Raw genomic sequence first — 13626 nt, 5'->3', positions numbered from 1 at the left:
TTGCATATTTTCAAAGGAGTATCATTATCTTTGACATTGTATTTGATGGTGATACATGTTGTAGTCAGATCAATGTTCAATTGACCCTAAATTAATTCAATAAATTTAGAAACGAAGTATATTCTTTCAATACGATTCCATCAATACAATTTAGGGGTACGTGTGGATAGTATTGTTCATGGTTATGGTTAACAATCAAATCAATCGCAATTTGAACCAAATCGATTAAAAAGAATTGATATTTGGTTTAGTTTGGTTAGGTTTGGTTTTTAAATTTTGAAAACCGATACTATTTGGTTTGGTTTTGATTTAACTAAAAAACAACCGCAAAAATAACCAAATCGAACCGATAAATTAGATATATAAATTTTATAATTTTTTTATATATTATTCATAATAGATTAAAGAAATTTGGTTAAGTTTTGGGCAATTTTTACATATAGCAAACAAAAAGTTTATATTTGTATGTTATAACAAAGTTTGCATAATTGCGCTCCATAGCAAACATAAAACTGTATAATTTACTATACATATAAAATTGTATAATTCGCTGGCCAAAATTGTATAATTCGCTGGCCTAAATTATATAATTCGCTGGCCTATTTCACTGCAATTGTATAGTTCGCTATCCTATTTCACTGCGATTGTATAATGCACAATTGTATAATTCGCTGCCTATTTCGCTGCAATATTTTTATAAAATTTTCTTTGCATACAGTTGAATCGAATTAAAATGTATGTATATTGCATAATTATAAGTGTATAGCAAGAAGATATATGTTTTTCTCTCGCTTTATACAAAAACAGAAACACAATATATACACTTTGTTGTATAAAGCTAGAGAAAATTGTATTTCACTGCAATTGTATAATTCACAATTGTATAATTCGTCGGCCTTTTTCTCTGCAATATTTGAAGTAAAATGTTTGTAAATTGTATAATTAAGTGTATAACACGAATATATATTAAGTTTATAACACGAATATATATATTTTTGCATGTGTATATACAATTTTCTCTCGCTTTATACAAAACAGAAACAGAATTATACACTTCTGTGTATAAAGCAAGAGAGGCGAGCGAGAACGGAAAGTGGCGAGCGAAATTTCTGGGAGAGAGACGCTGGCAAATTTTAGCTAACGTTTGCTATGGAGCACAATTAAATCAAACCCTAGCTATTCCATTTATTTTAGGTTATTAGTTTGCTATTATATACAATTTTTCCAAATTTTAATTAACTTAAGTCTTTAACTTTACCATTTTTTTCAAGCCCAACACATTAGCGAAGGTATAGAAAATCTCAAATCCAAGTCCATCAAAATTCATTTTTGTTTTTATTTACTGTACTTCACATAAAATAGTCACGTCTTTCTCTAAAATATATCACTTTAATCATCTAATGATAACTCTAATATTGCTTAATTGTTTGACTGAACCGACATTAGTTTTTCTGTAAATTGTTCATGTACTTGGTATTTGTGTCTATCGAGATACGTGTGTCCTCAAAAAATTTATTACTTTCAAACTGAATAAACCAAAAAAACTGAACCAAACCAATGGTTATTTTTTTTGTTTGAATTGGTTTGATTTTAGAAATTTAAAAAACTTACTAGATTGGTTTGGTTTTAATTTTAATCAATAACCGATCCAAAGCAAACCACGAACACCCCTACGTGTGGGAGTGCCCTTGAAAGGAATAAACTTTTTTTTAAAAAAACAGATTTTTTTTAAATTGAATTGGGAACATTTCACCAAAACCATATTTGGCTAAATTCATATTTGCTTATATTCTATTTGGACGAATTGTAATCCAAATCATTTAGCTCAATCCATTCAAATCCAATGATTTGCTACCCCTAACCAACACCAGTAAACATAAATATTTTAATTTTATAGTTGTGGTTTATCCAACGTATACAATATAACAGCCAAGCACATAAACGTGATTGACCTACCCAGTTGAAATCAACTGCATTAACAAATTCCTTTGGTTTGCTGTTTGGAATCAGAATAAGGTAAAAGGGGGTGGGGGGGTTCATCAGCAAGTCCAATAAAGTAGCATTTGCACAAGGAACAACTTTCACAATGTATTTGTCAGTTAACAGTTGTCATGGGAAGGAAGAGATGTCAAACAGTTTGTGCCAAAATAGATAACAAACAAATTGGTTTGCAAAATAAGTATATACTAAAGATACATAAACATTCACAAGGTTTAGAAACCAAGGGAGGTACACTGCTTCTTAGCATGTTCTGGTATCAGTTTGTTCAAGAGCTCTGCAGATGCTCCTTTCAACTCTGTAGATGAAATTGCACAAAAATAAGTAACCAAGAAAACTTCAATTCCTTAAAAGTACTGATAAGAGAATGATTAAACCTTGAGGCCTGAAGTTGAAGAGAGGTGGCAATGGCCGACCATTAGGGAGACGAGTCTTAGGATCACGAAGCTCATCGAAGAAAGAGTGGGTGCAAGCCTCCAACTGCAAATGGGAATCAAATAGATATTACAATAGCTTAATGGAAATTGTTTTCTAATAAGTAGAACCAACAGACGTTGTCTTGCATGTCATACCAAACATGAAAGAAAGGTACCTAGCTCTTCATCATTTTTATGCACTTAAAATGCATCCAAATTATGCAATCAAATGATTATAAAAACATCCTACTCCGCAAGTAACACAATCTATTTCATAGAATTATGTTATATAACAGAAATGATACAACAAAGATCATATCAGGATCCAGTTAGTTTTGGACAACACAACAAGATCAGGGCTCATCAGCTGCAAAAGCACTTCTCAAAAAATATATCAGCCCAAGAAATTAAAGAAACTAATTCTCAAGTTATGAGAAACCTAATTCAGAAATGACTTGACCTGTTGTCTAAAGCATTTTAAAGGTGTAAAGATGTGAAACTAATTTTTCTGTTGTTACTGTTAAGGTAGGGCCCTTAGGTAGTTTGGCATAATTTAAGATGGGAACAGATTGTCCAGTGTTAAGAAACAAATAGGGGAAAAACAACTTTAAGTCGACTGACAACCTAGTTTTTTTTCTTCTTCTTTGTTGGGATAAAAGAAAAGACAGTTGTTTCGATGGGAAATTCTAAACAAAGCCAAGTAATGCATACAATACAAAGAGCATATGGTCCTATCACTCTGATGACATGATGCCCTTTTACTTATTCTTGGTTCCACGATCATCTAAAAGCAACTCCAGAGGAAAGCCTCCTAAATTAACCTTCAGAATCATACAATTGTTTGTTCCCCTCACATTGTGGTCTGAAGTTTGACCAGGTACTCCTGCGTAATATGGTTTCTTGATATGCCCCATTCATCTATATTTGCAGCTGAGAAATTGAGGGGAAAAAAGTTTTAAACTTACTGCAGTAGACCGCAAATTTGGAGAATACTGGAGAAGCCTTGACACAAGATCCACAGCTTCAGGAGGCATCCGCTTATGAAAAATCTGGAATAAAAAAAAGAAGCAATGAGTATACAAGTGTGCAAGGAATGATCAGCACTGTATTCTCTATGCAGGAACAGAGACCAAGAACCTCACTTTATGCCAAGGGTGAGCTTTGATTTGTGGGAATTTGAACTCAGTGTAATTTGGATTCATACACTTGATTTCCTCCCGAGTTGGTGTTCCAAGAACCTAGACCATACAAGATTTCAGTACAATTGCATTCTGCAATCAGAAGATCATGAAATTAAGTTCATCATTACTCAAGTGAAGATACCTTGATAATTTCCACAAGCTGATCAACTCCACTCTCACCAGGAAAGAGGGGCTATGGATATTGAAACATAAAAAGATTAGAAAGATGTCAAGAATCATGAAATTGTTCCTGCCTAAAATTAAAGAATAAGATTCTGAAAGAATAAGACCTGCCCAAGAAGCAGTTCAGCAAGGACACAACCCACAGACCAAATGTCAATTGCAAATGTGTATTCTGTTGCTCCAAATATAAGTTCAGGCGCACGATAGTAACGAGAACAAATGTATGAAATATTTGGCTCGCCTTTGACCTGAAAGATAATATATAACTTTAGGCAGCTATTTAAGAGGAACATGAAGATCAAAATAAACACAAGATTGAGCTGCACTCTTCTGATACCACAGAGAAAAATGAAGCCGAGAAAAGAATAAAGTGTGGGCTTCTAGGAGAATTGGTCAAGTCTAACTTGATTGACATTAATGAAAAGCAAATCTTTTGTTCAGGTAGAATCCTTCTTTGATATTGTACACTGTTGAAAGTTACTTGTTTATCATTTGGTTGACAGACAACTGGGCCAGAGATCATGATCATGAAATACACTCATCAAAAATAGGAGAGACTAATTCAATTCTTACTGTTAGTGCTCCGCCTCAGAAACTAGAACAGTAGAATAAGTAGAAAACAATACCGATTTGTTATAATCCAAAACGCTGTGCTTCCCTAAGTAATCAAGGACAGACAATGTAACCCCAAAAAAAAGGCAGACCGGGTCGGGGGATGAGCTCAACCACAAGGGTCTATTGTACGCAGCCTTACCCTACATTTCTGCAACAGGCTGTTTCCACAGCTCAAACCCATGACCTCCTGGTCACATGGAAGCAATGTAACATTGTTCAACTTCTATAAAATCCTAGTAACTACATGACAAACATAACCATCACTTGTCACTAACAAAACGAATGCGCGAAACCACAGCTGTTTTCTGATTTATTTCCAAGTGACTGATAGTAGTGCACAACCACAAAAACTCATCATAAAAGATGGCAGATAACCATATCATTCTTGGTTTATTAGACAAATGTTAATGAGATTCCTAGTCTTCGTGAAATGGATAGGTGACAAAAGTAGCATACATTAACTTCTAAGTTGCAAAACTGCTATTACTGAATAAATAAACGTTGTGCTTTGTAACCTTGAGTTAGTCAACTTTCGAGTAGTCACAAACAAAAAAATTACAAGTTACAATTACCAGAACTTTTGCACTCCCAAAATCACAGAGCTTAAGCTGGTGAGTATGTGGGTTGACCTGCCATAAATAACTGCAATAGTCAATATCATTATATCATAAACCTTTTAAAAGATAGACTCTTAAGCTCTGAAAAAACAGACCAGTAAATTCTGAGGCTTGATGTCCCTGTGGCAGACTCCTATCCCATGTATGTAAGCCAAAGCTCTGAAAATCTGAAGAAGTGTAAAATAAAATAAACACTGATTTGCAACAAAATATCTATAAGGTATTTGTAACAAAAATATACTAACAGTCCTGAGCTGCAAGAACGTCAAAAATAATTCAAAACAAGCTGCATCAAGTCAACCTTCACATAAGTTTTGCTACAGAACATGAATTTGCTTTCAATTTAAAATGGAAAACCTGATATGTATAGAGCTTGACATAAATCATTGGCATCCGTTGGTTTGCTTTGCTGTAATGTCTCAACACACGGTAGACAGTCTCAGGTACATATTCAAGAACCAAATTAAGATAAAGCTCATCCTTTTCTGTGGTTGAAAAGAAGCAGTGTCTCAGTGAAACAACATTAGGATGGTCAAGAAGGCGTATTGTTTGCAATTCCCGATTCTTGTATCGCTTATCCTGTAGAACTTTTTTTATTGCCACAGTTTCTCCAGTTTCAAGGCATTTGGCCTGCAAGTTTCCAAATCAGTAACAAATTTGGACTTGTAAATCATCAGCTAGACAAGTTATGCATAGAAACAAAAGGATTTTATATATATATCCCAAACTCTTAGCGTACAATATGCCTTGACTGATGGTGGTCATCATCTGTAAAATATAAACAGTTTGTACCTGAAACACAATTCCAAAGGAACCCTGTCCAACAACACGCTCGGCCATGTAACTAATGGTCTGAATGGCAAAAGAGAATAAATTAGTAAATAAAAACTTCTACACTAATGCATAAAAGACAACTCAAATATTTGTAGAGAAGTAAGATGACACAAGAATACTGGGTTGGTTAATTGATAATTATGAGCGTTGAGTGGGTCTGTGCCACTCCACTGAATTTCCATATTCCCTAGTATAAGTTATCATCTGAGAAGTATTAATGTATTCTTATGTGTTCCAAAAACTCTCTAAAATATTTGCATCCTTCCTAATTCTCATATTGATTCGTCTCACTATCTGCGATTTTTATACATTCATTGCAATTATTTACCACCATCATCACCCCCTTCAAGCAATTACCATTCTCCTGGACAGTGAAAAGGATATTGTTGGATGAAACTAACTATGCAGGATACAAGCATAACCATAGAGAAGGAGATAACATATCTCTAATGCACATCTTGCTGAAATGCCATCCAAACTTTACGAGCATGTCACTAACATGAAAAACCGTCTACTAATATATTTGAATAAGAGCTCATTCTTTTTTAAAACTTAAACCAGATAAACATATACTATTAAATCATACAAAGAGAAAAGATGGAGTCCTTTAGTTTTGGTTCACACCTGGTGTCCATTACCCATTTTGGAGTCCAAATTATTCATACTCGTACAGGGAAGTCCTACCTATTTTTTGGGGGGGGAGGGGGGGGGGGACTCCCACTAAAGGTGAGTTAGGTTTGACCATGAGACCTCTTTTTAATGATGGAGGGTACTTATCACACCACAACAACCTTTGGTGATAAGTTGAATTCTTTCAAAACTATTTGCCCCTCTGTAATGGTGTGCAACAAAATGTCTGCCACATGATAAATAGTCTATGAACAGAATAATAGAATTAACTGGAAAATGAAAAGATCTCCACAGCACATGTTGTTGCTGCTTTGAGGAAAATTTTTAGGTATATATGTTATATATATACATGTTTCCCCTTACTCTTTCTTCTTATTTTTTTGACTGAGAAAAGGTAGTACATGTGCCACTCCTTATTCACCACAACATGTATTTTTTTTAAAAAGTGCTTTCTCCTTTACCTTTTACAATAATAAGGTAAGCATCCAGCAGTGGATCAATTAAATGTCATGAGCTGACCCCCTCTAAAAGTAAAGATTAAATATTCATTCAATAACCTACGAGAAATCCTTTCTTTCTCGTCCATTCAGGGGGGTGCTGACACACCTGCGCAGATATAAGATGCAGGAAATGATAGGGGAGCAATATCTAACTTTAGTTACCGATATTCAGGCCAAAATGGAAATAATTACAAAGAGAATAGCTCATTGAATCTATTGATCAATTAAAATTTAGCTTTGATCTAAAATATTACTTTCTAAATTCCTAAAACAAAAAGAGACTAATGCAAAGAGACTTTTGCTTAACACAATAAGATCAATGCTTCTGTTAGATGACTCCAGACCTTGCATATTGTCCATTTTCTTATTTTTTTAATATTTTTTCTTCAATGGTAAATTCTTTATCCTGTCAACTTGTAGTACTCATGAAATAAATATAAAAATCGGAAGATATTAGTCATGTACACAGTATCACCCGATTAAAAAATGTAACTTACATATTTTAGAGCTTAAACCCACTATTTGAAAATTAAACAATCAACGATTTAGAATTCTTACCTGCTTAGGCTCACCATTTTTGCCCCCAATAGTTGTCACAATGATGTGGCCCTTTTCTGTTCCGTTCCCGTCAACTACAGCTGCTTCCATTTCCTATCACAAGTGAAACTGCCTAAGATAAATAGAGTGTACATAGATGACGAGACCAGAATATGCAGTCCTCTTCCCAGAACCAACCTTTTCTGCTTTATCATCTCTGATCTTCATTTCATTAATTTCTTCAGGAAGTTTGTCAACAAGCATGGCATCAGTGTGAGGTTTTCCACCTGCTGAAGGCATTATACAGCCAGAAGCCATATCGGAAACAAAGATAAGAACTTGCTTATGGTAGTGATTGATGGGCACAACTTGAAAGACGGATCATCAGCTTCCAAAAACCTGGGATGCAACGATATACATAAAGTAGAAAAAATGCATGTGATACTATCTACATTTCAAAGTTGTCGTAATTTCTGAATCAGGAAAACAACATTGACCTGAAATGACCAGAATAGAGCCATAGCCACTTGACATTCTTTTGACTAAGAACACATAGTAAGTAATAGGTATTGCAGACATAATACAGCTAGTTTGTTTTTTTAATGTTTTTTGTCATCCCAATGGTAAACTCTGACCTGTGTGCGTAAACAATTTATTATATCATACCGAGAAGTTCGTGCGAAGAAACATTACAAAGAAAACTTCAGTGCCGTTGCTTATTTAGTAGTATCTTTACTGTCTCAGTGTATCCCTTGATTGAACATTTGATATTACGAACAATAAGAATGATCAATTAAAAAAGAAAATTGCTATAGTTCCCTATCTTGTTCGGAGAAGACGTTCAATAACATAATAATGATCTTCTCCAGCGCTTCAGAGCATCCCAAAAGGCATTTGAACACACCAACACTTGTTTAGAGGATATAGATTTTCAAGATCTCAGTCTGCAAACTGCCAACAGCTTCCTCCTTATGCATCGACATTTAATTGACTTACAAAACTTATTAGACAATACCATTCCATTACCAACCTCTTCATCTCCCCTTAACCCATCAAGCCTCACAGCCCCTGAAAGTTCCTGATAACATTTTCAGCCGTTCTATGAAAACAAAATAGATAGGCAGTTTCAAATCAAATCCCAAAATAGATGTAATGACTCCTTCTATTTTAGTGATCATCAATGCTCCTCTTCTCCATGATTTGTTCAGTCTTTCTCTTCTTGATTTATATCATCCTCTTGAGTCTTCCTTTTCATTTTCAAAACATGGTTCAAAACTTGAATATTTTGTTGTCTGTATCACCCTTAGTTGCTGAAGAACCTTCACTAGCCTCCCTGACAGAGTCCCCAAAATTTTAGTTTATTTGCAAACATGACTAACAATATCCCAGCCATTCTTGAGCTTAACAAATATGGAACAGCGTGGTTTTCCTAATATCAGGATAGAGTTGCAGAATGCTAAAAGAGATCCTATATCACCGGCAACACGAAATTCTGAACACCATTTCAACAATTTCTTGATACAATGCAGCCATAGTATCCCCAATTGCATCTTCACAGGATATCACCACGATTCTCAATGGTATAGCAGGATGAAACCCTCCCTTCCCTTACCTCTTTTTTCTTCCTGTTCTTTAGGTACCTGAATGACTCGTAGCCCATTTATTCGGTTTCAATCCTAGAACCAAACTGAAGATCCTAAAATCTACTGATGCATTTGAGTACAAACCAAAATGTAAAAAAAGAAAAAAAAAAAGAAGCAAAAGTTGCTTGTTATGTGGACTTTCCATCTTTATATGATAGCCAAGACACAACCGACAGCTTACAGCTAAAAATCAGCTAATACAACAAGAAATAGAATCATAATATCAAAGTGAGCTGAGAAAACACTTGTAATGGATATATCTGTGTGCATTTTAGCTATCATTTGTATAGAAAAGGGAAGGAGACAGTACGTACCAGGAGCTCAAAGGTGGTAATAGTTGAAGCGGCAAAAATGGCGATCGGTGAAAAGACGAAACCCTAGAAGAAGAAAGAAAAAGAATCTCCGGCAGGTAAAGTTGAAAACTGGGAGTTTTGCTCAATTTTCAATGACTTTTCATACACAAACTTTGACTCACTGGAAATTCTGCTTGGAGCAGAGCGGACGCCAATTAATTTTATCAATTTTAGTTCATTGAAATATCTTAGTTACGTAACACAAGTCTATATTACACGTATCATTATCTCGTTGGCTTCTTCGTACTTACAGTAATGACTAGCAGTTAAGCCAAGTACTGCGATACTCCGTCCAAGGATAACTGTTCATTATATTATTTTAAAATATTTAAATAATATTATTTAATTGCTGTTTAGTATTAATATATAATTTTATATTCAATTTTTAATTTTATTTTTATTATTAATTATAATCATTTTTTATTATAATTTTTTAAAATATGTTAATGATTATATTTAAAGAGTGATAGTTTTTTAATAAATGTGCAAAGTTAATACTGAACAGGTATTATTTGATAGAGAAGGACATTAAGGTCTTATTTGTTTGTATTTTGTGGAGATCTGAATTTAAATGTTTCAAACATTAGATTATTAAGGGCCCGTTTGGATGGGCTTAATAAAAGTAGCTTTAAAAAAGTACTTTTGAAAATGCTGAAACTTATTTTTAAAATAAGCAGTTATGCGTTTGGATAAAAGTGCTGAAATTGTTATGCTAAACGTGAAAAGGGAAAAATAGAAGAAAGAGATGTTAGGGTTATATGGATAATTTGAAGATTATATAAAAATATTAAGGGAAAAAACATAAAAATGTGGTCAACTTAAAACAGCTTATAAGTTAAAAAAAAAAAGTACCCCTACCCCAGCTTTTAACTTTTAGCTTAAAATAAGTTTTTTTTAACTTAAAATAAGCTATTTTAAGTATTGTCAAACAGTTAAATAAGTCAAAAATCAGTTTTTAAGTCAGTTTGACCAGTTTTTAAGTTGAGCCAAACAGGCACTAAGTGTATTTGTTTTCATAAAGATTTAAGAACCTAATTAATCTCAATAGGTATTAATCAATCATTAAGAATTAGAGACAACTCTTAATATCACTAAAAGGTATTCTTCTATAGATAATATTCATCATACTCTATCGACAATCATCAGTCGCCACCACCACTAACCACCTCTATCCTCATACCACCACCATCGTCAACCGATATTATTATTGTCTATTATTAACCATGTTTGTCATCACAATCGTCGTATTTGCTAACTAAATCATTTTTTTTCCTAATAAACAAAAACAATAAGTACAAAATTGAAATTCAATGTTGTTGAACCAAAGCAAGTCACCCTAAACTCTGACAAGACTCTTCAAGCCCAATGATTAAGGGTGCGCAAAAATTAAACCGATCGATAAATTGAGCAACAAAATTATTTTTAATTTATTGATGTTAAATTAAAGGGTTAACGATGTTAAATTAAAGGATAAACGATTTTATAGAAAAAATTGAGTTACTAATTTGATTTTAATTTTTTAATATTAAGTTATTGAGTAAACCAATAATCCCCACTAAGGCTATAGTAATCGGCTGTAGTAAATTACTACTTTAACTTAAAATAAATATTGAGATAATAACAATAGGCTCATCACACTATTAATATAAGATATCTCAATCTAAAGAATACTCGCAGCTACATAAATTTTGTGACTCAAGACAATATCATAATCAAGATCAAGTTAAAAAAAAATATAAATAAACTACATTCATAAACACTTAATCATTATCATAATCAACTAAAACACTTGCATGAGAATGAATAAAGGTATAATGATAATACAATACACATTATCTTACCAAACGCTTGTACACAATCATTTCCTCCGTCGGATAGTCAAGACTCATGAGGAACTCACAACATGTACCCATTTTGTAACAAATATTTTTTCTCAAAATAAAGTTGAGTGGAACATCTTATATCGGATAACTCTATACCAAAAGTATCTTGGATGAAATTGTAACACCTTGAAAGTGCATAACTTGATTAAGAGTTGGAAAAATTGTAGAAAGTTGCTAGTGATTGGTTCCACGTGCCCATGTACAGACCTGTAAATGGTTGTACGAATCGTCATGGATATCCAGTCGTAGTAATTGATTAAAATTTCGAGAAAATATATAGTTTCAAATGACTTCTATGAGTCTATAGGACGGTTTGTGGAGTGAAGTACGTGTCGTACTTGTATCTCAAGATTGACTTATTGTATAATGTTTTATTAAAAATTGACATATTTTCAATATTGATCAGATTTTTCTCATATTTTTGTCTTACTTGCTTTCAAGAGAGTGAGCACACTGTATATGTCACACTTCAACACCTAAGGTGTACTTATTACGGTTCAAAATGACAATAAGACCTCTTAAAGAAAATTTGTGTCCGTGAAATTTGGTCAAATTTTGGATTGACTTAAAAGTCGGTCAAATCTACTTCTAAGTCAGTTTTAACTTTTGAAAGTGTTTGACAAATATAAAAAATAACTTAAAATAAGTCAAAAATGACTTGAAATAGGTACTAAGTGTTTGGTAAGGTAAAAACTGACTTAAAATAAGTAAAATGACTTAAAATAATCCAGAATCAAAAGTAGATCTCTCCATACTTTTTTTTTTTACTTAAAAGTCATTTCAATTTAAATTTTTATTTTTAAATTAAAAACTACTTTTTTAAACCAATTCAAATAAGCTCGAAGTCCAGACAATTTGTTGTCACCATTGTGAAATCCACTTTTTCCTCTTCTGTTCTACTCTCATTGGGTTGAAATCACAATCTAAAGTTCAAGGTGATGAGTATTTGAGTCTAATGAAATTTTGATAAAAAGAACTGAAAATCATCATAGACTCGTGGACATGCCGTGTATCCACTGCAAAAGAATTCACTTATTGACACATATTAGATCGCAATACAAGAGACAATTCGCTCTAGTCCGTTAAACAACTGAAAGAAGATTTATGGACAAAAATTGCGGGTGAACTTCAGTCTTTAGAATTGCAAAAGGCCATACGGGTTTGCCTCACCTTGCGGCGAGACGAGAGGCGAAGCACCTGTCTTTTTAAAGTGAGACGATAATTAATATTAAAAACTTAGAGTATTTAAAATAGCATAAATATCAATAGCAATAACGTAATAGCAAATATTTAAATTCAAAAACTAAAAGTCTGATAGTAGACACTAAATTTAAACAAGAAAGAATATATAAAAACAATGTTTAAAAAACAAAGGAATGAGAAGTTGTGTACAAATTGCCTACTAGTGAAGAGTTGCGAAAGAAGTAGTTTGTGGCTTTATATAAATAAACCGTAATATATCCTTTGTTACCTTTTCTCATAGTTTGTGGCTTTATATAAATAAACCGTAATATATCCTTTGTTACCTTTTCTCACCGCACCGCCTCTTGCCTTTGCGAGATTGCCTCACCTCATCAGTAATAGGCGACAAGGCCTCGCCTCTCTCCAAAGGTGACAAGACTAGCAACTTTCATAACATTACTGTTTATCATCAAAACAATCCCCTCTTGGTTCTAGCTTTGACACAGAAACAATTGAATATAGTTTGAGTAATCCAACACATGAAGTTATACCAATTTCATGACTTATGTGCCATAATTTGACTAATTTGATTCCTCTCACTGCCTCTTCTACTTCTCAACTAAATAGTATTTTTAGTTCACACTTTTGAAGATCATTCCTAAACAAATGCCATAATTGGAAACAATATTAATAAGTGTCCCAGAATCTCCTTTGTGCAGATCACCAACGAGCAATTATGAATTTAGATAAAAGTGTTAGAAACTGACAACTAATAGTTGATGTCTTTGGTAAGAAGAGATAGAACGCTTTCATGTTAACGGCTAAAATACCCTAACGCTACATTTATAAATATAAAAATAAAAATCAGAATGTCTCTTTACATGTAAAAGTAGGAATGACAAAAATGGAATAGATTTGATATTTTGTTTTGGGAAGAATGATTCCGAAGATTAGTGAAAAACACACACAAGGAATAAAAAGCTAGTAAATTTTTAAATGAAACTGGATGCAACCATAAGTTGGGGAAAACTTTCGGTGTTCACCGAACGCATGA

The 13626-nt window shown here is 33.3% G+C and overlaps 1 protein-coding gene across 3 annotated transcripts; it reads right to left on the bottom strand.

Annotated features, from left to right (window-relative positions):
- Nucleotides 1–2047: 2047 nt before the first annotated feature.
- On the bottom strand, nucleotides 2048–9792 carry LOC101266803 (shaggy-related protein kinase epsilon). 3 transcript variants are annotated; one of them, XM_004252613.5, is made up of 13 exons: nucleotides 9469–9792; nucleotides 7710–7910; nucleotides 7533–7625; nucleotides 5803–5862; nucleotides 5368–5640; nucleotides 5106–5177; nucleotides 4966–5022; nucleotides 3886–4026; nucleotides 3738–3788; nucleotides 3557–3652; nucleotides 3380–3463; nucleotides 2376–2478; nucleotides 2048–2296 (listed from the first exon to the last, which is right to left on the bottom strand). In XM_004252613.5, the coding sequence occupies exons 2-13, from the start codon at nucleotides 7827–7829 to the stop codon at nucleotides 2214–2216; spliced, it is 1233 nt and encodes a 410-aa protein (XP_004252661.1). In that variant the 5' UTR covers nucleotides 7830–7910; nucleotides 9469–9792; the 3' UTR covers nucleotides 2048–2213. The 3 variants fall into 3 exon arrangements, with proteins under 3 accessions (XP_004252661.1, XP_004252662.1, XP_010314527.1); XM_004252614.4 differs by having other exon boundaries at nucleotides 7710–7801; nucleotides 9469–9708; XM_010316225.4 differs by having other exon boundaries at nucleotides 7710–7798; nucleotides 9469–9691.
- Nucleotides 9793–13626: the final 3834 nt, after the last annotated feature.

This window comes from Solanum lycopersicum, chromosome 12 (genome assembly GCF_036512215.1).
Source record: "Solanum lycopersicum chromosome 12, SLM_r2.1".
NCBI lineage: Eukaryota > Viridiplantae > Streptophyta > Magnoliopsida > Solanales > Solanaceae > Solanum > Solanum lycopersicum.
The sequence above is the reverse complement of the archived record's forward strand: the minus strand, read 5'-3'. Positions and strand labels throughout refer to the sequence as shown.

Coding starts and splice junctions, on each gene's coding strand:
- LOC101266803 (XM_004252613.5), bottom strand. CDS start 7,829: ATGGCTTCTGGCTGTATAATGCCTTCAGCAGGTGGAAAACCTCACACT. Junction 5,023..5,105: donor TCAAGCCTCAGAATTTACTG/GTCTGTTTTTTC, acceptor TATTTATGGCAG/GTCAACCCACATACTCACCA. Junction 4,027..4,965: donor TTGGGAGTGCAAAAGTTCTG/GTAATTGTAACT, acceptor ATTATCTTTCAG/GTCAAAGGCGAGCCAAATAT.